Source organism: Podarcis cretensis (assembly GCF_951804945.1).
Source record: "Podarcis cretensis genome assembly, chromosome: 2".
Lineage (NCBI taxonomy): Eukaryota > Metazoa > Chordata > Lepidosauria > Squamata > Lacertidae > Podarcis > Podarcis cretensis.
In genome coordinates, this window is record NC_137171.1 from 119,439,285 (window position 1) to 119,465,585 (window position 26,301).

The 26,301-nt window shown below is 46.9% G+C and overlaps 1 protein-coding gene across 3 annotated transcripts; it reads left to right on the forward strand.

The window, feature by feature from the left end:
- Positions 1–10,852: 10,852 nt before the first annotated feature.
- LOC307208626 (uncharacterized protein) lies at positions 10,853–24,367 on the forward strand. 3 transcript variants are annotated; one of them, XM_079963430.1, is made up of 6 exons: positions 10,853–11,019; positions 15,412–15,978; positions 17,671–17,794; positions 19,250–19,831; positions 23,081–23,161; positions 23,590–24,367. In XM_079963430.1, exons 2-6 carry the CDS (start codon positions 15,649–15,651, stop codon positions 24,060–24,062), a joined length of 1,590 nt encoding a protein of 529 aa, XP_079819556.1. In that variant the 5' UTR covers positions 10,853–11,019; positions 15,412–15,648; the 3' UTR covers positions 24,063–24,367. The 3 variants fall into 3 exon arrangements, with proteins under 3 accessions (XP_079819556.1, XP_079819557.1, XP_079819558.1); XM_079963431.1 differs by having other exon boundaries at positions 15,442–15,978; XM_079963432.1 differs by having other exon boundaries at positions 10,854–11,019; positions 19,253–19,831.
- Positions 24,368–26,301: the final 1,934 nt, after the last annotated feature.

The following is a 26,301-nucleotide window of genomic DNA, read 5'->3' on the forward strand; positions in this document are numbered from 1 at the left end:
TATATTCTCTCTTAAGGCATTACATGCCGTGAACTTCATACCTGTGGTCCATAACTGTTCCCAGTCAGCCATCATAATATTATGTCCAACATCTTGTGCCCATTTAATCATAACAGATTTCACCGTTTCATCCTGAGTATTCCATTTCAACAGCAAGTTATACATTCTTGACAAGTTCTTAATTTTAGGATCTAGCAGTTCTGTTTCCAATTTTGATTTTTCCACCTGGAAGCCAATTTTTTTGTCCAAATGATATGCCTCCATTATCTGGTAATAATGAAGCCAATCTCGCACTCTATTTTTTAATTTTTCAAAACTCTGCAATTTTAGTCTGTCTCCCTCTTGTTCCAAAATTTCCCAATATTTCGGCCATTTGGCTTCCATGTTGAGCTTTTTCTGAGCCTTCGTTTCCATTGGTGACAGCCACCTTGGGGTTTTATTTTCAAGCAAGTCCTTATATCTTATCCAAACATTAAACAGTGCTTTTCTGACAATATGGTTTTTAAATGCTTTATGTGCTTTGACCTTATCATACCACAAATATGCATGCCACCCAAAAACATTGTTAAAACCTTATAAATCCAACACGTCAGTGTTCTCAAGAAGCATCCATTCTCTCAGCCAGCAAAATGCGGCTGATTCATAATAAAGTTTTAAGTCCGGCAGGGCAAATCCACCTCTTTCTTTAGCATCAGTTAATATCTTAAATTTTATTCGAGGCTTCTTGCCCTGCCAGACAAATCTAGAAATATGAACTTGATTTTTGAAGACGTCCACCTCTATGGCTTACATTTCCAGAAGTAAAATAAAAAATGAGTTTGTTATCCTCATTTTTAAGACCATACCACACAGTGCCATGATGACTACCTTTATGGACATGAGTCTATTCCCCATTTCTATTTGGTTTTGAAAAAATACCAATTGCCATGGTTCCCAAACTTTCTGCGCCATATGGACTGCTTGAAAATTGAAAGTGTTGGTGGGGCACTTAATGGATTTGCTGCCTGTTGTAGCAATTGTAACGCACTGTGCTGGATGCTGTGTAATTTTAAAAGGGCATTTCCATTGCTGCTTTGATTTGTTAAATCGTGCGTCTGTTTGCGTCCAATAACATTCAAATGGTAATGCAATAAATTACAATATGGCAAATAAAAGAAGCAATAGAAATTCATTTAGACTTCTGGGTCGGCGCCATCGCCGAATGCGCGGACTCCCTCCGAGCTCCGGAGGGAGTTGGCTGGGTAGGGGTCGGGTCCTGCCGTGCCGGCGACGCGGGGACCCTCAAAAACCATGGGCAGAGATGCCCATGGACTTGGTGACTCGGCGGGCACCGTTTGCGCCCCCCCGACCCGCGAAGGAGCCTTTTTAAAGGCTGCGGAGCGGGTGACGGGGTGTGGTGTGGTGCTGTGAGACCAATGCTTCCCCTGCCCAGCAAAGCCGCATGCCATTCGGCGGAGAGCAACGACTACTTCTTTGAAAATTTCGGATTTGGACTAAAAGGAACAACCCGTGAGTAAATTGATTGGACTTAAAAGGGAAATTTGATCTTTGAATTTGGAGCGAGCAGGGGGAGTGCAAAAAGGAAGTCCGCCCCCCCCCCCTGTTGTAGATATCTCAACGCAAGGATTTGACAACTAAGATCGAGAGATGAACTTGTTTACCTGAAAAAAATTTTTAACTTCACGAAGGGAAATTACAATAATTGTGCTGGAGGAGAAGACTGATTTGTGGGAACTAAAATGCAACCCCCCCGGGAACCGGGAACGATCCGCTATGAGAGACTGGTGAAGAGACACAGAAACTTTGACAGCTGTCAAAGTAGCTGTCAAAGCAGGAAAATAAAAGAGAACTTTGTTACGATGGCTTTGCTGGTTAGATTTGTTAGAATTTGGACATAAATTATTGGAAATAAAGGCAACAAGTTATTTGACTTTTGGGTCTGATTTTGAAAGAAATTAAGTTACCATATTCCCTCTAGAGGGAGGCTGGGACATTGCAACAGTAGCAGCAAGTGGAAAAATACTATGAATTTGAGCAGGATCTGTTATCTCTTGGGAAAGCTGCAAAAACGAAGCATTATTTTGTCTACAGAGGTTTCTATACTAAAGGAGACAATGGATTTATCTATTGAAGAAAGGAAGGGACTTGACGCAAGTTATGTTCCTGAATAACAAAAGCCTCTGTGGAGAACAAGAAGTTTCTGAATTAGAAGGTTTCTGCAGCAGAACAGGAAAAAGCAACCTGAGGAATAAGAGCTGGACCAAATTTGAAGCCGGAGTATTTGGAACATCCAGACTTTAAAAGGACCAAGAAATAGAATTTAAGTTAGACTCTTAAACATAGAGGTCTGGATGGAAGAACAATGACTTTTTCTGAGAGTTTTTTCGAGATTGGACTTTCTGAAATTAAAAGCTATCAAAAGACGGCAAAGTGGAGTTGAGATATAGACGTGGATACACCAGGCTGGCAGTAGACAATGGATGAACTTTGGGGATTGGAACCGGGGAATGGGGGGGGGGGAGAGATTTGGAATCCAAAGGCTGTAAAATTATATATTATTTCTTTCTTTTCTTTTTTCATGTTTGTTGTTTGAAAATAGGGAAATTCGTGGAAGGGAAATGGGGTCGATCTTAGGGAATTATATAAAATATAAGGAGAAATGGTTCATTAAGATAAATAAGATAAATTAATTTGGAATAAATGGCTTATTTAAAATTACAAATAAGGTTTTAAAATTTGGGGTAAGAATCTGTGGAATCAATTTAAGGGAAATGGAATACAAGAGGGGGAGGGGGGGGGAGTCCGGGAAAGATGCCACTGAAACCAAGTGTAAATCATATTTGTTTTTTCTTTTTTTCTTGCTATCTTTCCTTTTTATTCTGGAAAATTTTTAATAAATATTATTAAAAAAAAAAGAAATTCATTTAAAAGTCATTATGAAATTAAATGTGGGCATGCCTGAATGAAACCTGCAGACCACATTTTGGGAACTGCTGATTTATTGAGGTCCTATGCAGAATAGACCCACTGGCCCAAAGTTAAGTTATGTTTCAGTGTCTCCACTCTGAGGCGTCATCAAAACGATAAAGCAGTATCATGCCACTCCCAAAATCCTGGGAGCTATTAAGGGTGGTGAGAGTTGCTTAGGGTTGGCATATGTCCAGAATCTCCCGGACATATCCGGAATACCACAGCTGGAAGCAGTGTCTGGGTGGAAATAATAATAATGTCCAGGGAAATCTGGACATATGGCAGTCCATGTTGGCAGTGTTGTTTTTGTCGATTATCCTTAGAAATAGCTCAGAAAGTTCATTTTTCAGATTTTGGTGAATTTGCTAAAAAAAAAAAAAAAAAGGTCAACAACCTCAACAACTTTTCTGTCCAGATTTTTTCACTGTTTGAAATATGGCCACCTTAGAGTTATTTAGAGACCCTTATTCCCCTCACGGAGCTCTTATTTCTCAGAGTGGTCTAACAGATTTCCTAGGGGGCTCTGGGAGTGACAAGCGTTGTTGGGGGCTTGAATAAAAATCTGGCCTCCTGTCAGAGAAATATCTCCTTGCTCGTCCCGCTTAACTTATTCCATGTTCTCCTTTAGCAGAGTTTGTCTTTTCATCCAGTGAGGTGAACAGCTCACTGGATATACAGTGGTGCCTCGCAAGACGAAAAGAATCCGTTCCGCGAGTCTCTTCGTCTTGCAGTTTTTTCGTCTTGCGAAGCATCCCTGTTAGCGGCTTAGCGCTATTAGCGGCTTAGAAAAAGAGGGGGGGAAAGGGAAAAAAATCGCAAGACTGGCAAGACATTTTCGTCTTACGAAGCAAGCCCATAGGGAAATTCGTCTTGCGAAGCGCCTCCAAAAACGGAAAACCCTTTCGTCTAGCGGGTTTTTCATCTTGCGAGGCATTCATCTTGTGGGGCGCCACTGTATATGAAACAATAAGTGAATGAAAGATAAGATATTGAAATTATTTGATGTGTTTTGAGTTGTGTTTGTTTTGTTTTGTTGGTTTAGTGTGTTGGTGTTGTATTGTACTGTTTTTCTTTTTTGTAGTGTTTAAATTGTTGAGAAAAGTAATAAATATGACAGTGGTGCCCCGCAAGACGAACGCCTCGCAAGACGGAAAACCCGCTAGACGAAAGGGTTTTCCGTTTTGGAGGCGCTTTGCAAAACGAATTTCCCTATGGGCTTGCTTCGCAAGACGAAAATGTCTATCGAGTTCCTGCGGGGTTTTTCCCCTCTCCCCCCCCTTTTCCTAAGCCGCTTATCCACTAAGCCGATAAGCCGCTTATCTGTTTATCCGCTAAGCCGCTAAAAGCCGCTAATAGCGCTCATCCGCTAAGCCGTCAATGGGCTTGCTTCGCAAGACGAAAAAACCGCTAGACGAAGAGAATCGCGGAACGGATTTTTTTCGTCTTGCGAGGCACCACTGTATTTGAAAAAAAAGAAAGCCCCGTCCGCTAGAGGCCAGGTATTCTGCTAATCGAATTAGGCTTCAGTGTTTTTCCTACAGAGAGCTCTTGTGAGGGGGAAAGGAGGCCTAACAACTCTCAAAAAAATTTAAATTTTCAGTTTTAAATCTTAAAATAAGCATTTTACACGCTGTTAGATATCCCATGACTTCCATCCTTCTCTTTCCTCGGTTCATTTTATTTATCTTTCATTCCTGCATATTTTGCTGTCGCCATTTTAGTCCGTTCACTTCTACATCGCTCAAACATTAATTACACTGTTGATTTTATCTTAAGGCTGCCAGCGCTTTCAGCTGTGTACCGTTGTTTTCCATATCCTCAATAAATATTTTCCATATTGGTTCTTCTTGCTCTCTTATTCTATATGTTAAACCTGCAAGCTCTGCATATTCTACCATCTTACATTGCGAGTCCGCTTTGCCTGGGACCTCCCTCACTTTCCATTTTGGGGCTAACCAAACTCTTGCTGCCGTTGTTGCATACATAAATAAATTTTGTTGACACTAAGGGACTTCAGTCTAAATTTTTCCGAACAAAATGGAGTCCAGTCTTTTGGGAAAAGTTATTTTAAATATTTTTTCAACTAATCATAGATCATTTCCCAATATTCTTCTACCTTTTTACATGTCCACCGCATATGAAAAAAAAGTTCCCTTTATTTATTTACATTTCTGACACGCATCCAATTCTGCTTCCTAACAACTGTCACCACCCTTACAAACTACAGCTCCCAGGATTATTTGGGGGAAGAAGCCAAAGCCCACACAGAGGCCTGTAAATATGTAGGGTGACCCCAGCCAGCATGGCCAATGGTCAGAAATGACGGGAGATGGAGTCCAGCATCACAGAATTGCAATATAATAATAATAATATAATAATTTATTATTTATACCCCGCCCATCTGGCTGGGCTTCCCCAGCCACTCTGGGTGGCTTCCAAAAAAACATTAAAATACTGTAATACATCAAACATTAAAAGCTTCCCTAAACATGGCTGCCTTCATATGTCTTCTAAAAGTCTGGTAGTTGTTGTTCTCTTTGACATCTGTTGGGAGGGCATTCCACAGGGAGGGCGCCACTACCGAGAAGGCCCTCTGCCTGGTTCCCTGTAATTGTAGACATGAAAGGGACCCTGAGGGTCATCCAGTCTAACCCCCTGCAATGCAAGAATTTGCAGCTGTCTCGTATGGGGATCGAACCTGCAACCTTGGCCTCTACAGCACCACACTCTAACCAACGGAGGTATCTGGTGGGCATCCGGTTCCCCTCCCCTCCTGTAGATAGGCTAACCTCGGGGGAAGTTGGTGCCGTTCCATTTACAGTGGTGCCTCGCAAGACGAAATTAATCCGTTCCGCGAGTCTCTTCGTCTAGCGGTTTTTTCGTCTTGCGAAGCAAGCCATTGACAGCTTAGCGGATTAGCGCTTTTAGCGGCTTAGCGGATAAGCAGATAAGCAGATAAGCGGCTTAGCGGCTTAGAAAAGGGGGGGGAGGGGGAAAAAACCCGCAGGAACTCGCAAGACATTTTCGTCTTGTGAAGCAAGCCCATAGGAAATTCGTTTTGCGAAGCACCTCCGAAACGGAAAACCCTTTCGTCTAGCGGGTTTTCCGTCTTGCGAGGCGTTCGTTTTGCGGGGCACCACTGTATATTTTAATCCAGTATATCACAGATTGCTTTTATTGTAAGACCTTGATATCTCTGAAATGATACCCTTACATTCAGTCAGCAGATTAGTTGCACCATTCTGAACAGCCTCAGCTGATACAGTGGTAACCCAGGTTACATACGCTTCAGATTACAGACTCTGCTAACCCATAAATAGTGCTTCAGGTTAAGAACTTTGCTTCAGGATGAGAACAGAAATCGTGTTCTGGCAGTGTGGCTGGAGGCCCTATTAGCTAAAATGGTGCTTCAGGTTAAGAACAGTTTCAGGTTAAGAACGGACCTCCGGAACGAATTAAGTACTTAACCTGAGGTACCACTGTACAGTAGCGTAGTGTGGGTTGTCAGCACCCGGGGCAAGGCAAGTAATTTGCGCCCCCAAACCCGTGGAATTGCGCCCCCTAACCCTACCCCTAACCCTAACCCCCAGATGTTGCACCCGGAGCGGCCAGCCCCCCCTGCACCCCCCACGCTACGCCACTGCCACTGTATCTAGAAATACAGTGCAAATGGCTGCCACAACTACACCTTACCATGCGGGAGGCAGCAGGTACAAGTTACTAGTCCCTGCAGCCACAGCAGGTGCTGTGATTCTGTCATGAATTCTACTCAATATCGATCCAGAGCAGAACTCTTAACGTATAGTTAGCAGAGTAAAAACTTAAACACGTTGCAAGATCCCCCCAAAATAGGCCAGAGGCAATTGTGTTTCATCCAGCAGAGCTTTACTGGTATGGAAGTCAAATGAGCATAATGGTCACAAATCCAATATATTCAGGACTGGCACTGTCCATAAGAAATCCAGTTGCAGCAGACTTCACTTAAACTTAAAATAACATAAAATAAGACTAAAACCTTAACACTATCTATGTACCAAACACCACACCAGGGGGAAAAGAGACAGAAAGAGAAAGTGTGAGACCCAGGCTCCCTCTGGCCTCTTATTATAGTCAGCATGACCTTGACAGAAAGAGATAACAGGACCGATTTAAGCCAGCTGTACTCAGCTTCTCTGAAGAAATAACCTTCTGCTTGTTTCTTTCACGCAGAGAAGTTTCCAGAACCCTTTTGAACTAATTACATTAGGAAAGATCTCTACACATCAGATCAATACTTTTTTACTAAGAAATGCAAAGTGACAGATTGTCCAGCAGTTTGAGTTCACCTCCAGAGGCACACTCCATTGTCTCCCTTGGACGTACATACCACTTGCAGTAGTTTTTTTAAGGGTGTTGAGAGTTGCTGAGACGACCCCTGTTTTCCCCACAGAGGTACAATTTGCAGAGAGAACCCAGGGAAACGGATGCAGCCTAGGACCCACGTACCTATGGGTCCGCCTCTCCTGGTATGCCCCGCGGAGGACCTTAAGTTTCACGAATGACAGCATTTTGGAGGTCCCAGGTCGCAAGGTGGTTAGATTGGTCTCAACTAGGGCCAGGGCCTTTTCAGTACTGGCCCCGACTTGGTGGAACGCTCTGTCACAAGAGACTAGGGCCCTGCGGGACTTGACATCTTTCCGCAGGGCCTACAAGACAGAGCTGTTCCGCCTGGCCTTTGGTTTGGACTCAGTCTGACCCTTATGTTTCCCTCCCTTTAGGGTTTTGATCTATGGGCTACTATTAAAATGAGGCTGCATTTTAAATTATATTTTAACCTGTATTTTAAATTGGTTTTTAAAAAATTATTATTGTAATTTTACTGGTGTTAGCCGCCCTGAGCCTGGCTCTGGCCAGGGAGGGTGGGGTATAAATATATTATTATTATTATTATTATTATTATTATTATTATTATTATTATTAAACCACTCTGGGAACTGTCAGCTCCATGAGGGGAATGAGAGCCTCTGAACAACTTTTAACACCCTTATAGTTCTTCGGATGCTTTTGGTGAAGGTGGTGGACTCTTCTTTCCTTGGAGGTTTTTAAGCAGAGTTTGGAATGGCCATCTGCCAGGGACCCTTTAGCTGTGGTTTCTGCATTGCAGGGGGTCAGACTAGATGACCCCCAGGATCCCCTTCTGACTCCACCATTGTATGATTCCAAGCCATACTCTCTGCAGAACTTCAGGCGCATGACAAAGACCTCCTTTCTTCAGCAGGCATTTCTCGTTAGATTTTATGGCGAATTCTTATCGTTCCACTTTGTCAGATTTATCTTTTTGCAATTTTATTAGAGACGTCGGTGATTAAGTGGAATATAGAATAAAGGAATAAATACAATTGTTCACTGCTCATTTCATTTAAAATTAATAATAAATATGTGCCAATAGTGAATGCAATGGGTGTAGCCAGGATTTATTTGGGGTGCAGGCTTTATGTTAAGGGGGGGGGGGCAGAACCAAATTATCTGCAACACAATTGGTCAGTTAGATAAGTATTTTTATTTATTTACTTGATTTGTGGTGGAGCAACTGCCCCCTGGCTAGGCCTATGCTCTACGCTTGTCTTGTGCCTGGTTTTTGCCAGCCATGCCCTTCCTCCAGGATACTCCATTGCATTTCCCTACCAACAGTCCAAATTGTGCAGCCACTGAGCACGCTCAGCCATTTTCACACATACACACCCCTTAGGATTCTCCCTCACCCACCCAGCTATTATTATTATTTCCTTTTTTCTGCAAACGTTGGTTTCCGCCCAAGCCTGCTGAGATCTCCTTCTTTTTCCAGGAAGCTGGCCTGTTGACTGCATTAAACATTCACATCCAGAGAATGGGTTTAATATTAGCATGATCTAGGAGTCTTGGTTGACCACAAACTTGACATGAGCCAACAGTGTGACAAGGCAGCTAAAAAAGCCAATGCAATTCTGGGCTGCATCAATAGGAGTATAGCATCTAGATCAAGGGAAGTAATAGTGCCACTGTATTCTGCTCTGGTCAGACCTCACCTGGAGTACTGTGTCCAGTTCTGGGCACCACAGTTCAAGAAGGACACTGACAAACTGGAACGTGTCCAGAGGAGGGCAACCAAAATGGTCAAAGGCCTGGAAGCAATGCCTTATGAGGAACGGCTAAGGGAGCTGGGCATGTTTAGCCTGGAGAAGAGGAGGTTAAGGGGTGATATGATAGCCATGTTCAAATATATAAAAGGATGTCACATAGAGGAGGGAGAAAGGTTGTTTTCTGCTGCTCCAGAGAAGCGGACACGGGGCAATGGATCCAAACTACAAGAAAGAAGATTCCACCTAAACATTAGGAAGTACTTCCTGATAGTAAGAGCTGTTCGACAGTGGAATTTGCTGCCAAGGAGTGTGGCGGAGTCTCCTTCTTTGGAGGTCTTTAAGCAGAGGCTTGACAACCATATGTCAGGAGTAGATAGGTAGCCGTGTTGGTCTGCCATAGTCAAAACAAAATAAAAAAATTCCTTCCAGTAGCACCTTAAAGACCAACTAAGTTAGTTCTAGGTATGAGCTTTCGTGTGCATGCACACTTCTTCAGATACACTGAATATTAGCATGATAGCAGGGGAGTGTATCTGAAGAAGTGTGCATGCACACGAAAGCTCATACCTAGAACTAACTTAGTTGGTCTTTAAGGTGCTACTGGAAGGAATTTTTTTATTTTGTTTTTTCATATGTCAGGAGTGCTCTGATGGTGTTTCCTGCTTGGCAGGGGGTTGGACTCGATGGCCCTTGTGGTCTCTTCCAACTCTATGATTCTATGATAGCAGGGGAGGGGAAGCTGCGGCCTTCCAGATGTTACAGCCCCCTTAGGATTCTCCCTCACCCACCCAGCTATTATTATTATTTCCTTTTTTCTGCAAACTTTGCTTTCCGCCAAAGCCTGCTGAGATCTCCCTCTTTTTCCAGGAAGCTGGCCTGTTGACTGCATTAAACATTCACATCCAGAGAATGGGTTTAATATTAGCATGATAGCAGGGGAGGGGAAGCTGCGGCCTTCCAGATGTTACAGCCCCCTTAGGATTCTCCCTCACCCACCACCCAGCTATTATTATTATTTCCTTTTTTCTGCAAACGTTGGTTTCCGCCCAAGCCTGCTGAGATCTCCCTCTTTTTCCAGGAAGCTGGCCTGTTGACTGCATTAAACATTCACATCCAGAGAATGGGTTTAATATTAGCATGATAGCAGGGGAGGGGAAGCTGCGGCCTTCCAGATGTTACAGCCCCCTTAGGATTCTCCCTCACCCACCCAGCTATTATTATTATTTCCTTTTTTCTGCAAACTTTGCTTTCCGCCCAAGCCTGCTGAGATCTCCCTCTTTTTCCAGGAAGCTGGCCTGTTGACTGCATTAAACATTCACATCCAGAGAATGGGTTTAATATTAGCATGATAGCAGGGGAGGGGAAGCTGCGGCCTTCCAGATGTTACAGCCCCCTTAGGATTCTCCCTCACCCACCCAGCTATTATTATTATTTCCTTTTTTCTGCAAACTTTGCTTTCCGCCCAAGCCTGCTGAGATCTCCCTCTTTTTCCAGGAAGCTGGCCTGTTGACTGCATTCAACATTCACATCCAGAGAATGGGTTTAATATTAGCATGATAGCAGGGGAGGGGAAGCTGCGGCCTTCCAGATGTTTCAGCCCCCATCTCTGGAGCGATCCAGGTGTTATTGCGTTATAAATGCGTAGGGCGGGTGGGGCCTCTCCTAAAGCTCTTATTTATTCCCTGCGCCGTTTTGTGTCAGAGGGGCGCTGCAGGGTTAAACCGAGCGAGCTCCTCCGCTTGCCTAGAAAGCCTGAGAAACAGCAACCCCCCCCGTTTTTTGCAGCTGGCGAAGCATGGAAGCGGCTTCCTGGTGGGAGCAGGGGAGGAAATGGCCTGTTGGAATCCTTGCAAGCAGCAATAATCGATAATCTCGCAGCAGCAGCTGCATGTGCAGCAGAAGGAAGCCGAGCCCTTGCTCGCCGTAGGAAGGGGGCCAGATCCCCGAAGAGGTGAGCTCTCAAGTGGGTGGCATGCAGCTTCCATTTACAGTGGTACCTCGGGTTACAGACGCTTCGGGTTACAGACTCTGCTAACCCCGAAATAGCACCTCGGGTTAAGAACTTTGCTGCAGGATGAGAACAGAAATCTCGCAGCAGCAGCAGCAGCAGCAGGAGGAGGCCCCCTTAGCTAAAGTGGTGCTTCAGGTTAAGAACAGTTTCAGGTTAAGAACGGACCTCCAGAACGTATTAAGTTCTTCACCCGAGGTACCACTGTATTATGATGGAGGGGTAGCGGGGGCAGAGTTGTATTCATTGCAATTGCAAAAAAAGAGAGGAAGGAGTTTAATGAATGTTTGTAGGCGCAAGGGAGGTTAAGAACAGCTGGTGTCAGCCGGGAGTGACGTCCCCTCCCTCTTTCCACCCAGGCCAGAGCAAAAGGCTCACACAAAACCCTTCCCACGTCAGTGAATCCGTAACTTATATACTGTGTGTGTGTATAGATATGTGTATGTGTATATATATATGTATGTATATAAAGGGACGCAGGTGGCGCTGTGGGTTAAAGCCTCAGCGCCTAGGGCTTGCCGATCGAAAGGTCGGCGGTTCGAATCCCTGCGGCGGGGTGCGCTCCCGCTGCTCGGTCCCAGCGCCTGCCAACCTAGCAGTTCGAAAGCACCTCCGGGTGCAAGTAGATAAATAGGGACCGCTTACCAGCGGGAAGGTAAACGGCGTTTCCATGTGCGGCTCTGGCTCGCCAGAGCAGCGATGTCACGCTGGCCACGTGACCCGGAAGTGTCTCCGGACAGCGCTGGCCCCTGGCCTCTTAAGTGAGATGGGCGCACAACCCCAGAGTCTGTCAAGACTGGCCCGTACGGGCAGGGGTACCTTTACCTTTTATGTATATATATATATATATATATATATGTGTGTGTATGTATATGTGTGTGTACACACACACACACACACACACACACACAATGGTACCTCGGGTTACATACGCTTCAGGTTACAGACTCCATTAACCCAGAAATAGTGCTTCAGGTTAAGAACTTTGCTTCAGGATAAGAACAGAAATCTTGCTCCGGCGGCCGCAGAAGACCACATTAGCTAAAGTACTTCAGGTTAAGAACAGTTTCAGGTTAAGAACAGGCCTCTGGAACGAATTAAGTACTTAACCCAAGGTCCCACTGTGTTTGTTTGTTTGTTTTTGTGTGTGTGTGTGTGTGTGTGTGTGTATATATATATATATATATATTAACTGCAGTTGTGTTGAGGTTCATCGTGAACTGCAAAAGAACATGCTGTATAAGGATCCTGTGCATAGCTGTCAACGTTTTCCTTTTTTAAAGGGAAATTCCCTTATTCCGAATAGGATTCCTCGCAAGAAAAGGGAAAAGTTGACAGCTATGATCCTGCACCAAATCTGGCTTTTATTGGGTGTATTATTTCAAAGTGTGTGTGTGTGTGTGTGTGAGCACTTCATACCCTCCAACATTTCTGTGATGAAAATAGGGACGTCCTAAGGAAAAGCGGGATATTCCGGGATCAAATCAGGAAGCGGGGCAGCTTCAGTAAATCCAGGACCGTCTCTGGAAAAGAGGGACAGTTGGAGGGTCTAGAACTTCCCCTGCAAAACTAAAACGCCAACAAAAACCAGACCCATATACTTGTTCCCAGGCCATCCTTCTAGGTTGTGGGTTCTCCCAAGTTCAGTGTCAGTTTGGTTTGTCTCTTCCATTAAGCAGACAGTTTTCTGCCCTGAGAGTCACTAGCCCACGACTCTTCCCTGCCTGTTCTCTATGGAGACTAAGGTAATTTCATTGCCAGGACTATAGTTTACTTGAATGCTAAACATAGGCGTGGGCAAGAAAGCAGCCCCCCCCCATCAAGTACGTAAATAAAAATACTTGAAGTATAATTTGTGGAAAGATTTGGACAGGTTTTCCTGAGCACTTGAGGTCGAAAGAAAGTAATTTTTTTAAAAAAGTTGTCCAGACACTTCATTCCGAATCTGATAGTCGGAGCCAGACAACATAAATTCTGGCTATGCCCATGATGCCAAACAGAAGCTGTGTGTTTATTTTGAGACAGAGTGAAATGTTCTAAGCGACAGGGGTGTTCGTTTTACTGATTCCAGTCATGGTAGGTATGCCAGTCTCCTGTAGCAAAAGACAGACAGACAGACTGATGAAACCTTAATGACTGCACACATTTATTGTGGTTTAAGTTTTTGTCTGCTACTACAGTCCCTTTGGGACGTGGGTGGCGCTGTGGTCTAAACCACAGAGCCTAGGGCTTGCCGATCAGAAGGTTGGCGGTTCGAATCCCTGGGACGGGCTGAGCTCCCATTGTTCGGTCCCAGCTCCTGCCAACCTAGCAGTTTGAAACCATGTCAAGTGCAAGTACGCACCGACCCCTCTCGCTCTCCAGGCTTCAGCGAAAGCAACGCGAAGCCTCCGGAGCGCGGAGGGAGCGCTCCCTCTGTGCTTTGGAGGCTTCACGTTGCTACCGCTGAAGCCAAGGAGCCTGCATTCACTCCATAGGACGCACACACGATTCCCCTTCATTTTTGGAGGGGAAAAAGTGCGTCCTACAGAGCGAAAAATACGGTAGATAAATAGGTACCGCTCCGGCGGGAAGGTAAACAGCGTTTCCATGCGCTGCTCTGGTTCGCCAGAAGTGGCTTAGTCATGCTGGCCACATGACCCGGAAGCTGTACGCCGGCTCCCTCGGCCAGTAAAGCGAGATGAGCTCTGCAACCCCAGAGTCGTCCACGACTGGACCTAATGGTCAGGGGTCCCTTTACCTTTACCTTTACAGTCCCCTTCAGTAAGTGTTATGAATGACAGGTGCCATGGAGTCTTTATCTGTGTGTGTGTGTGTGTATCTGTATCTGTATCTGTATCTGTATCTGTATCTGTATCTGTATCTGTATCTGTATCTGTATCTGTATCTGTATCTATATATACATGGATGGCCTTATCCACAAAATTATCTAATCCTCTTTTAAAGCCATGCTGAGTTGCCTCCTATGGGCCCCTCTTAGCACAATGAGTGTACGTATGCACATTTCATATAACTTATGCCAACGTCGGAATTCAAGTGTTTTGCAGTGGGAAATTTGAGTTGCTTGGATGCAGAGTGTTAATATTTTTCATAGAACTGTAGAGTTAGAAGGGACCCTGAGGGTCATCTAGTCTAACCCCCTTGCAATGCAGGAATATGCAGCTGTCCCATATGGGTACCGAACCTGCAGCCTTGGTGTTATCAGAACTACGTTCTACCCAACTGAACTATCCAGGCTATTAATGGCACATACGTAAGAGTAGGGATGAAGAGAAATTAAATTCAATTTCTTTCAATATCTCACTTTCTAGTATTTAGTTCTCTTCTCCACACTTCCGCATCAGCTTGCAATTTATATTTTCAAGTCCTGGTGAAAATCAATTCACATTTTACTGCTAGTTACTCCTAATATGCATAGTTTTGTATGCAGTTTCTCCTAATGCAATTCTGTTTTGTTTTCAGTAATATACACATTTCAACGCACACTTTACTCTATCCATTTTTGTTCACATTACATGGCTGAAGGACTGCATTGCAAAAATTGGAGAAGCACAAATTTCAAAGGATGGCTGTTTCATTTTGCGTGTTTTTCCCAGAAAATGCCAATTGCGTAAGATCGCCTTTAAAAGCAGACTGAATCAAATTTCTCCACCAACCCCACTGAAGAGCCTTGGCTGCATAGCTTACAGGAAGACAGTGCAAAAGAATAAACTTCCTGCGTTTCATGGACTGGTTAAGATATTACAAAATCCAGGAAACAGGACAGGACACTGAACCCGGTGTCATTAATTTGTCTTAGCCACAAGAAAGTGTGTGTGTGTTTGTTTAGTTTTAAAAGCACCAAGCAGGGCTTCACACAAGTTTCCTTTGGCTCCCTTTTAGGATTTGGCTAATCACAAAAATAATGCCCACGTTACTGTGATTGACAAAACAGAGTACCGTATTTTTCGCCCTATAGGGCCTGCATTCGCCCCATAGGACGCACACACATTTCCCCTTCATTTTTGGAGGTGGAAAAGTGCGTCCTATAGGGCGAAAAATACAGTATTTTTTAATTTACATGGCAAAAAGTTTCATATTTCTCCTTTGTCAGCTGCCCCGCTAAAAATAATAATAATCTGAATATTCTGTTTCCATCATTCCATCATGTGGTTATAGAGCTTTGAGCAGAAACTGGCCTACTGAACAAAAGCAAAATGTGCATATAAGGCCCTAAAAATGAAAGAAATTTCCCACCCCAGACATGGAATATCAGTTTAGCAGGTTAATTTTTCTAGGGGTTTTTTTTTCTATCTCTCTCTCTCTCTCTCTCTCTCTCTCTCTCTCTCCCCCCAGCCTTCGGTTTTCTGTATGTCTTCCCTGCAGGAGCAAAACCTTGTGTGTGATGCTGACATCTGTATGTCTAAACGCCCTAAATAATTTGTAGCACGATCGGAAAAAGAAAAAAAAAAGGACCCTGGGAGACCAGTTTGAGGAACCGGCGCCGTTTGCCCAATGCTCGCAGCAAGAGAGGGAGGTCTGTGAGCAACACCCGGTGCAGGCCAACGTTGACACAAGGCTGGAAAGGACAAAATGGCTGCCGAGCGGGCAGCGGCAGTCAAACTCCAGATGGCAGGAGACCAAGTGCTGCAGATAAAAATGGAAGAGGAGGATGAGGAAGAGGAAGATGGACCGGCGAAAGGGCCTTGCGTCATCCGGGCCGGGAGCCTGAGGGACATTTTGGGATGGCCAGGGCCGGAGCAGGTCAAGCAGGAGCTGGACGAAGAGGTGCCTCAGTGCTGGGAAGCCCACGGCCAGGAGCATCCGAGACTCATCCAGTCGCCTCATTCGGGATGGGGGCCCCCTCAGCAGCCGGAGGAGCTCATCCTGAGGCAACGAGGAGCAAGGAGACGGGAGCAGCAGGTAAAAAGCAGGGAGCCGGGGATCAAAACAAGGTGCTTGCCCACCTGTGAGCAGGTCGGCTGCTTCTGCTGATTTACAAAGCCCTGACCAACTTAGACCAAAAATGCCTTAAGGACCACCGAACTCCTTAAGACTTATTGTGGTTGCTCATTTCCCCTGAGGTTTGGTTGCCTTTTACTATGTAGTATGACAGGCTGTGGCCTGTGGAACTCCCTGCTGGTAGATGCATAGCTGTCAACTTTTCCCTTTTCTTGCGAGGAATCCTATTCGGAATAAGGGAATTTCCCTTAAAAGAAGGGAAACGTTGACAGCTATGGGTAGATGCACAGCAGGAATCATTCCTGCTTTTAGACGTTGCCTGTGTCGTTGAGACAAGCCTTTGCAATGTCATTTTTTTAGTAATAATTTTTATTAGTTTTCAGTTATAATCCAGTAATAGCCTCATTATAACAATACCAAATTATAAGTCGTACCTTGGTTTTCAAACAGCTTAGTTCTGGAACGTTTTGGTTCCTGAACGCCGCAAACCCAGAAGTGACTGTTCCGGTTTGCGAACTATTTTTGGAAGCCAAACGTCCGACGGGGCTTCCATAGCTTCTGATTTTCTGCAGGAGCTTCCAGCAGCCAATCAGAAGCCGTGCTTTGGCTTCTGAACGTTTTGGAAATTGAACGGATTTCCAGAACGGATTTCTGGAACGGATTTCCAGAACGGATTTCCAGAACGGATTTCCAGAACGGATTTTGTACAACTTCCAAGGTACGACTGTACTAATACCAATTGTTCAAATTCCAAATTATATAATTTAGGTCCCACCCCCACCCCCCACGTGCTAGAATTGATGGTTTGATGATTTTCTTAATTTCTGCGTTCCAAAATCTTACTAATTTCAATTACATTCCGGTCAAAATAATAATATACAACAACTGCAAGATTAATGACTTCTATTTGTGTTGACACATTAAATTAATTATAGAACTACAAGTGAGGCACTCAAACTATATCCTTGTTCCTCCTGCGTGTGGCAATTATTCTGCCTGTGGTGTTTCTTCCTGTCCTTGCAAGATGTTATGTCTATCTTTTCCCAGTTGTTGCTGTTCTCCATCATACCTTGGGCGGAGCTGATATCCCATGGTTGTTTCAGAGATTTCTCCATAGGGCTTTGCAGTGTCAATTTCTTTTTACTAACCAGCATTCATAGATGTCTTTACTGTTGTATTTATTGAATTTCTTAAATTTAACATACAGCGGTATCTCGGAAGTCAAACGGAATCTGTTCTGGAAATCCATTTGACTTCCAAAACATTTGGAAACCAAAGCGCAGCTTCTGATTGGCTGCAGGAAGTTCCTGCAGCCTATTGGAAGCCCCGACGGATGTTCTGGTTCCAAAGAATGTTTGCAAACCGGAACACTCACTTCTGGGTTTGCAGCGTTTGGGAGCCAAAAAGTCTGAGTACCAAGGCGTTCGGGATCCAAGGTACGACTGTAGTGAAAAATGTGGAATATAAATATTTCAAAAAACGAATTAAAGAATAACAGGGAGGAGGGTTGATGTGTACTGTGGAGTAGATCTGTCCTGGGGACCAATGTTTCACTGATGGAGAGGCTCTCAGGCCTGGGGTTCCTCACCCACTGCAATAAATAAAAGAAGACTTAGCATGTGTGAACCAACAGCCCTCTGGCTTTGTTCCCAGGTGCCGGTCCTTTTTGACGAGATGGACGTCCATTCCCCGGAGGCCGACCACACCTTGCTGGACAGACGGCGGTATCTCCGCAGGGAGGCCAAGCAGAGGCTGGAGAGGGAAGCCAGCTCACTCGGTAAGGGCTCATTCTGCCCCTGAGACACCAGCCAGGGGCATGTGTGTATTATGTGTGCTGAATTTTGCGTCCTGAAAACCCCTGTCGGTCACCACCATTACTGCTTTGTCTGATTACAGCTTTTTTTTGGGGGGGGGGGTGCCACATCTATCTGCAGGGCAGGGAAACAGGACCACCAGCAGGCGAGGGAGCAGTTTTTGCATCTTTGCAGGGGGCGGGTGGAGAACTGTGTGCAGCTTTGTATTTGCAGGACATGTGCAAATTTCTGAGCTGAAGAAAACACAGAGCGCTGCCTTGTACCAGATCAGACCAGGGGTCTACTTAGCTCAGAAATGCATCTACACACCAGGCGTGGGGAGCCGTTGTTGGCCTGAGGGCAGCGTTCCCTAATGAGCTGCCCTCCGAGGGCCATGTGACGGGGGGGCGGGCAGAGGCAAAAGTGGGCGAAGAAACAGGTGTAATCTTAACCTTTGTAATGTAGACTTACATTCCACACCCCCTAAAAGAGATGTCCCTTTCTGTACACGCACCGTTCTCTCCATCCGGTCAAGCAAAAAGGAGTGATCCATGCAGAATGATTCCTAAGAGGGCACAGAGCAAAACCCCTGAGGGGGGAATGGTCTGGGAAGAGGGGGTGTGGCTTGGGGAGGCTCCTGAGGGCCAGGCCAATATGTCTGCAGGGCCACTTTTGGACTCTGGGCTTGAGCCTCCGCAACTTTGTGGTCCAACATGTGGCCCTTGAGGCCTCATTTGGCGGCCCTCGGCAACATTTGAAGCCCTCATGCTACCTTGCCAAAGGCAGGTAAGGGAAGCACTGGGCTTGGAAAGGAAGTGTGAGGGCTCTGACAGGGTCCTAGAATCCTCTTGTCTCCTTCCCAAAGCCTAGCTAGCGCTTTCTCAGTTTATCTGGCTTTGTGAAGGAAGCACAAGGGCTGTGGTGGGGGGCTCACATTTTGGCCTCGGCTCCCTGCAACAATGAGCAACAAGGTAGTTCTGTGTCAAGGTACTCTTGCAGCCTGCTTGGTATAGAAAGTTAGACCTCCCTCTGCTTTAAAGGTAAAGGTAAAGGGACCCCTGACCATTAGGTCTACTCGTGGCTGACTCTGGGGTTGCGGTGCTCATCTCGCTTTACAGCTTCTGGGTCATGTGGCCAGCATGACTAAGCCGCTTCTGGCGAACCAGAGCAGCGCATGGAAACGCCGTTTACCTTCCCGCCAGAGTGGTACTTATTTATCTACTTGCACTTTGATGTGCTTGCGAACTGCTAGGTTGGCAGGAGCAGGGACCAAGCAACGGGAGCTCACCCCTTCGCAGGGATTTGAACCACCGACTTTCTGATCGGCAAGCCCTAGGCTCTGTGCTTTAACCCACAGAGCCACCCGTGTCTCCCCTCTGCCTTAGTTGAACTAAAAAAAAAGAGCAGAGGTTCACCCTCTCCCGCTTCCCTGTTGGCAGGAGCTGGCTCTGCCGTGCCAATGCCACATTTCCCGAAGATGAGCCGCCGCGGCACCAACTGGTCGTACGCCGAGGTGATTGATCTCCTGGATATCTGGGGTGAGCAGAGGATCCAGCAGGTCCTTCAGAGCAGCCACCGGAACATGGACACCTTCCAGGTCATTGCCAACGAGATGGCCAAGAGGGGCCACGAGCGGACAGCCCAGGAGTGCCGCACCAAGACCAAGACGATGCGCCGGGACTACAAGAAGGTCAAAGAGAACAACTGCTCGGGGACAGGGCGCCTCACCTGCCCCTTTTACGACCAGCTGGAGCAGATTCTGGATTCCGGAGCGCCACAACCCGCGGGGCAGGCCCAGAGTTACGGACACCAGGAGGAGTCTGGGGGAGATGATGGTCCCCCGTGCGGCCTGGAGGAGGGGGGCCCCCACGAGTCTGAGGACTACCTCGAGCCCCAGAACTTTTTCGACCCCTCTGCCCAGTTCTCCATCGAACTCGTCGATTCGGTGGATTCCACCACCGTGGTGTGCAAAACAGAGGACGACTCTGAGGAGCCGATAAGCACCCCTCGGCCGGCTGCGGGTAAGTGCCCCCATTTTTTGTGGTTATTTGTGAAGACGAGAGGTCAGGTTTCACTTCCCTTCTGTCCCCTTCTCCTTCCCTCTCTCAGCACAAAGAGGAATAATTGGGTGCGCAGTGTGGTGACACAATAGAAGTGTGTGGAGAAAGTGTGGATAGAGAGAAGTTTTTCTTCCTCTCTCGGCACACTGGAACCCAGAGGAAGACATCCAGCGAAGCAGAATTCTTGGGGTGCTCAGGAGAGACAGAAGAAAGTCCTTTTTTAAATAACAATGATAATAATATATTATTTATACCCCACCCATCTGGCTGGGTTTCCCCAGCCACTCTGGGCAGCTCCCAACAGAATATTAAAAACACAACAAAACATCATTAAAAACAGGGCTGCCTTCAGATGTCTTCTAAAAGTCAGATCGCTTTTGACTTCTGGGTTACCGCCTCCGGCAATGGCGGAGCTCCTCCGATCGGGAGGAACTTGCTCTGTGGAAAGCAGGGTCTGAACCACCACGGCGAAGGCAGAGACCCTTGGAAATCACAGGTGGAAGAGCCTGTGAACTTGGGATTCGGCTGGCACCTTTTGCGCCCTCCTTACTCGCGGGGAGACCCGGTATCGGGAATCCGGAGTGACGTGGGGTGAGTGGTGCGGTGCTTTGAATCAACCGCTTCTTTCACGGAGTGAAGCCGCATTGCTGCTGTCGGAGAGCGCTGACTTTTTCCTGTGGACAATTGGATTTTAAACAACAACCCGTGAGTAGAACGGAAAAATTGGATTTCTAAATACCTTAATTCGGCATCGAACGGGGAAGGCTCAAAACAGGAAGTCCGCCTCCCCTTTTTGTAAATAGACTAAAGCAAAGTATTCGCAAGCTAAGGTTTTGGAAAGCTTCATGTAAAGGATCAAACTTCCATTGATTGAAACTATTAAAACTATTTATTTCCTTGACATCTGATGGGAGGGTTTTCCACAGGACGGGTGTCACCACCGAGAAGGCCCTCTGCCTGGTTCCATGCAACCTCACTTCTTGCAGTGAGGGAACTGCCAGAAGGCCCTTGGAGCTGGACCTCAGGGTCCGGGCTGAGCAATGGGAGTGGAGATGCTCCTTCAGGTATACTGGGCCGAGGCTGTTTAGAGCTTTAAAGGTCGGCACCAACACTGAATTGTGCTCAGAAAACATACTGGGAGCCAATGTAGGTCTTTCAGGACCGGTGTTATATGGTCTCGGCAGCCACTCCCAGTCACCAGTCTAGCTACTACATTCTGGATTAGTTGTAGTTTCCAGGTCACCTTCAAAAGTCACCCCACGTAGAGTGCATTGCAGTAGTCCAAGCAGGAGATAACCAGAGCATGCACCACTCTGGTGAGACAGTGCGCATGCAGGAAGGGTCTCAGCCTGCGTACCAGATGGAGCTTGTAGACAGCTGCTCTGGACACAGAATTAACCTACGCCTCCATGGATCGCTGTGAGTCCAAAATGACTCCCAGGCTGCGCACCTGGTTCTTCAGGGGCAGTTACCCCGTTCAGGACCAGGGAGTCCCCCACACCTGCCCGTCCCCTGTCCCCTAAAAACAGTACCCCTGTCGTGTCAGGATTCAACCTCAATCTGTTAGCCGCCATCCATCCTCCAGCTGCCTCCAGACACTCACACAGGACATTCATGGCCTTCACGGCCATCTTGGATGGCTTTAAGAGACAAACTCACGAAGGTGAATAAGGCTGGCTGCTACCCCTGATGGTTGTGTTCTGCCACCACTGTCGGAGGCAGTGCGTCTCCGAATACCAGTTGCCAGAAACTGCAGAAGGGGAGAGAGCACTGCTGCAAACAGGTACTTCTTCTGGACTCCCCATCTTGTCAGCCATCTTAAGAGAAGGATGCTGAACCGGGTGGGCCATTGACTCTTCTTATATCCTTATCTCTGGAGTCTTCTTTGTGGTTTCGTTCTGGCCTTCAGTTTTAGTTTTAGCTTATGAGCCAGTTTCCCACTTCGCACTTTCCTCCTCCTCCTGTGGGAAACCCAGCCTTGAGCTAATTTGAGAGGATGCACAATTTTCATGTCGGTAAGCTCAGCAAATCCTCTAACTCTTCCTCCTGCTGTTTGGCCCAGCGCTCCATGCATGACCTGGTTAGCCCAGCATTGCCGTCATCTAAATCCTGCGTTTGGCATATTAAAATTAAATCCAGCCATTCTGCAGCTGCTTGTCTCGGGGAATTATCTCTCTCCCACCCCAGCAGTTGCTCACCGCTGTTTTAAGCCACCTAAGTTTAGCGGCTGTCATGGGAGAGGAATGGTAGGCGGAACCAGCTGGGGAACCCACAGGGGAAGAAGGTTCAGAGCCCAGGAGTGTTGGTGGGATGACAATGAGGAAGAAGACTGGGAGAAGGCAGTGTTGGAAGCCAAAGAGGACTTAGTGAGCGGGGAGAGTCTGTGGCAGAGAGAAGTCTAGAATCAGGCAGAACCTGAAGCAGGAGAGGAGGAAGGCCAAGAGGCAGAGATGGGTCAGGTGTCTCCCCCTCCTGCTGCCAGAAGCTCCCCTCCGATTCCCAGAACCAGGAGAGGCATGAAAAGGGCGGAGGGAGAAGTAAGGTTCACGCAGGCGTAGTCTCAGATTGCTTGGGGGAAACCCTGGAGAGGAGAAGAGGCAGGGACCTTCAATCTCAGCAACTGCTTCATGGGGCAACACCTGCCAGAGATGAGTTGCTCTGCTCATTAGGCCTGACACTCCTGTTTTTGTGAATAAAGAGTTAATTCCAATTTGTTTGCTGTGGTTTACTGCTGTCAGTGGCCTTTGCTAAGGCTATCAGCAGCCTCAGCATTTCCTCAAAGCGACTCACACCGTTAAAAAAAACAAAATGAAAGCATTATAATCAGACATAAAAACGGCAATAAACAAGAGCTAAGATTGGCATCTGACAAAATGCTTAAAAGGATAAGTCCTACCCACGCCGCTTAAAGGATGAGCAGAACAAAGGCCGCTGACATACCTGACGGGGGAAATAAGAATGCCTTTGTCTGATGACTAAAAACAGACAGCAGTGGTGCCAGGTGAGCTTTCGTAGGGAGAGCATTCCACAAAAGAGGAGCCACCACTGAAAAGGCCGTTCCCATGTCAGCACGTTCCACACGTCCCATCAGTGGTGGGAGAACACACAGAGCCTCTGATGGTGAACGCAAGGTCTGAGTTGGTTCGGGTGGAAAGAGGAGGTATATTGTGATGCAAAATTATATTTAATGCCCTTCCCTTTGTTTTTTAGAAGCCGATCATTTGCTTAACCCCTTGTCACCTGCCCCGCCCAGTCTCCCTGGCAGCCCAGCCACCACTGGCTCCACAGCAGGTAAGAGGGAATACAGAATAAATTTCGTATGCCGAATGGTGATGTTCAATGAATGAATTCAGAGTGCTGAATGAATTCTGCAGCGCCACAGGGAGTTGGATGGGAGTTGGTCGCCTGGTCTTTTCCAGGAAGTTGGCATGTTGATACATTAAAGATCCACACCCAGAGAGTGGGTTTAATATTAGCAGGGTCGGGGAAGCTGTGTCCTTCCAAGATGTTGCTGGACTACAACTCCCATCATCCCCGGCCTCTGAGGGTGATGTGAGTTGGAGCAACATCTGGGAGGGCCACAGGCTCCCTATCCCAGCTCCTTCAAGCGAGGCTCATAAGCTTGACTGTCCCCTTCCCAGAATCCCTTGCAGCCTTTCAAAATGCCCTCACTCTGCTTTTGTGTTTCTCCCCCTCTCCGCTTCCCACATTGCTCCCAGACGTGCACCCGACCCCTTGCCACAGCCCCTTGCCCGGGCCGACAGGCCTCTCGGCCGCCGAACGCCTCGCCAACATCCGGAACCGGCACAAGAAGACCAGGAACGATTTGGCCGCGGAGCTGGCGATGGCAGCGGACCTGCGGATGCAGGCGGCTACTGACAGGATCCTTTCTGCACTCGACGGCTACGCCAAAGCAGACCTGGAGGACCGCGAGAGGGACAGGGTGGGCACAGAGCAGATCATTGCCATCATGCAACGGCAGACAGAACTTCTGGAGCTGCTCGTATGGCAGCGGCAGTCGTCCACTCCGGCGGCCGTGTCCACTGCCCCCTCACGCCAAGCATGGCCGCCACGGACGGCCCAATCCAGCCACCGGCCTGCAGGCCCTTCTTCCTCCCGCCTGGGCGTTCCCAGGCGGCCGTTGACACCCAGGGCCCGTACCAGGAGGCGGCCTCAGAACTACAGCCCTTGACTCTCGCCTTTTGCAATCCCCTACAAGAGCTTGCAGTTGTCAGCTTGCCGTGTTTCATTCTTTAATTCGGTTAATCTCTTGGCAGTTGTTTTCTCTTCCACACACCCACCCACCCCATGCTTTCCCATTAGGGTTAAAAAGAGAGCGCTGTCAACAAACCGAAGGCTTCGCCGTAACAGCCGTTTGTTCTGCCATTGCTGAAAGCTAACGAAAACCCTATTTTTAAAAATAAAGTATTTTCTTTCTTTTTTAATAAACGTCGAGCCCTGGCATCAAGTTAAAAAAGAAAGAAAGCAAAAAGTGAACCAGCTGGCTGCTGTTTCTGGTGGGGAAATCCTTGGGTTTGTTTTTTTCCAGAACTCGAACTTCATCGATGTTCCTTGGCAACCAGATTAGGCCGAGCCAAATTTCTTGGCCTGAAGCCATATACAGTAGTACCTCGGGTTACATACGCTTCAGGTTACAAACTCCGTTAACCCAGAAATATTACCTCAGGTTAAGAACTTTGCTTCAGGATGAGAACAGAAATTGTGCTCTGGCGGCGCGGCGGCAGTGGGAGGCCCCATTAGCTAAAGTGGTGCTTCAGATTAAGAACAGTTTCAGGTCAAGAACAGACCTCCAGAACGAATTAAGTTCTTAACCCGAAGTGCCACTGTAGTAGAAAAAGTAGCTTCAAAAATGGGAAGAGGTGAAGTCTGTCCACATGCCCATTTGGGGTTAAGGGGCACTGGTTTATTAACAGCAGGGATTGGGAACTTCTGGCCCTATTGGCTAAATTTGGGCCCGGAAGTTCATTCCTCATAAACAATGGCCGCCTGCCCCACACCTGACATTGTATGTGGGGCAGCTGCCACCGTTACTACGAATAACCACTTGGGAGTGTAAAATGAACTCCGAGGGGCTTTCATTGAAGGATTAAATTTATGTCCTTCTGTTCATCTACAGTGGTGCCTCGCAAGACGAAATTAATCCATTCTGTGAGGCTCTTCGTATAGCGGTTTTTTCGTCTTGCGAAGCAAGTCCATTGACAGCTTAGCGGATTAGCGCTATTAGCGGTTTAGCGGCTTTTAGCAGATCAGCTGTTAAGCGGCTTATCAGCTGATCAGCTGATAAGCGGCTTAGCGGCTTAGGAAAAGGGGGAAAAAGGGAAAAAAACTACAGGAACTCGCAAGACATTTCGTCTTGTGAAGCAAGCCCATAGGGAAATTTGTTTTGCGAAGCGCCTCCAAAACGGAAAATCCTTTCGTCTAGCGGGTTTTCCGTCTTGCGAGGCGTTCGTCTTGCGGGGCACCACTGTATATATTTTCCTCTCAACAACCCTGTCAGGTAGACCAGGCTGAGAGAGAGCGACCAGCCCAAGGACTCCCAGTGAGCCTGATGGCTGAATAGGGACTTCAACCCTGGCATCTTAGGGCCTGGCTCAACCCTCTGACTTCTGGACCAGTGTTTCTCAAACAGTAGGCCTCAGGCCCACAGCCTTCCACGTGCCTCCTCAGTGACCCACCTGGCCCCATAGCCAGCCCACGGCCATTTAGTTTGACAATGCCAGCACCTGCAACTCCTTGCATACTGAGCAGGGGAGAGCAGGGAAAGAAGCGGAGGAATTTTCTGTGGAAAAATAATATGCTGGGGAAATTTATGCCCCGGTGTCCAGTCTCCGCTTGGAGAGATGGCATGAACAGAGACAGTAGAATGGGCAGAGGGCCACAAGGGACATTGGCGGCCACCAACTTGGCTGGCTTTAAAAGGGGACTAAACAAAACAATGGCTACTGGCCACAAAGGCTATTCTCTGCCTCAACAGTTAAGAGGCAACATACACTTCTGAATATCAGTTGCTGGAAAGTGCTGATGCACTCAGGTCTGGCTTAATAATAAACAAACAACTATCTGACTTTTAGAAGACATCTGAAGGCAGCCCTGTTTACGGAGGTCTTTAATGTTTGATGTTTTATCGCTTTTTTATTATTAATAATATTCTGCTGGGAGCCACCCAGAGTGGCTAGAGAAACCCAGCCAGATGGGCAGGGTATAAATAAATTATTATTATTATTATTATTATTATTATTATTATTATTAATTAGACTTCCCACTGGGTAATCTGGACTATATGGGTCCCTGGTCTGATCCACTTTGTATGTTCTTAAAATGTAGATGCAATAATGTGGGAGGGTCGGGAACAAACTGATAAAGGATGATGTGTGGACAGTCCAGTATAAATCCATGTCAATTGCACTGTT

What these genes read in the sequence shown, in the direction of transcription:
- LOC307208626 (XM_079963430.1), top strand. Translation starts at nt 15,649, where the DNA reads ATGGCTGCCGAGCGGGCAGCGGCAGTCAAACTCCAGATGGCAGGAGAC. An exon ending in CAAGGAGACGGGAGCAGCAG is followed by an intron (nt 15,979 to 17,670) that starts GTAAAAAGCAGG and finishes CTTTGTTCCCAG; the next exon opens with GTGCCGGTCCTTTTTGACGA. An exon ending in GAGGGAAGCCAGCTCACTCG is followed by an intron (nt 17,795 to 19,249) that starts GTAAGGGCTCAT and finishes CCCTGTTGGCAG; the next exon opens with GAGCTGGCTCTGCCGTGCCA.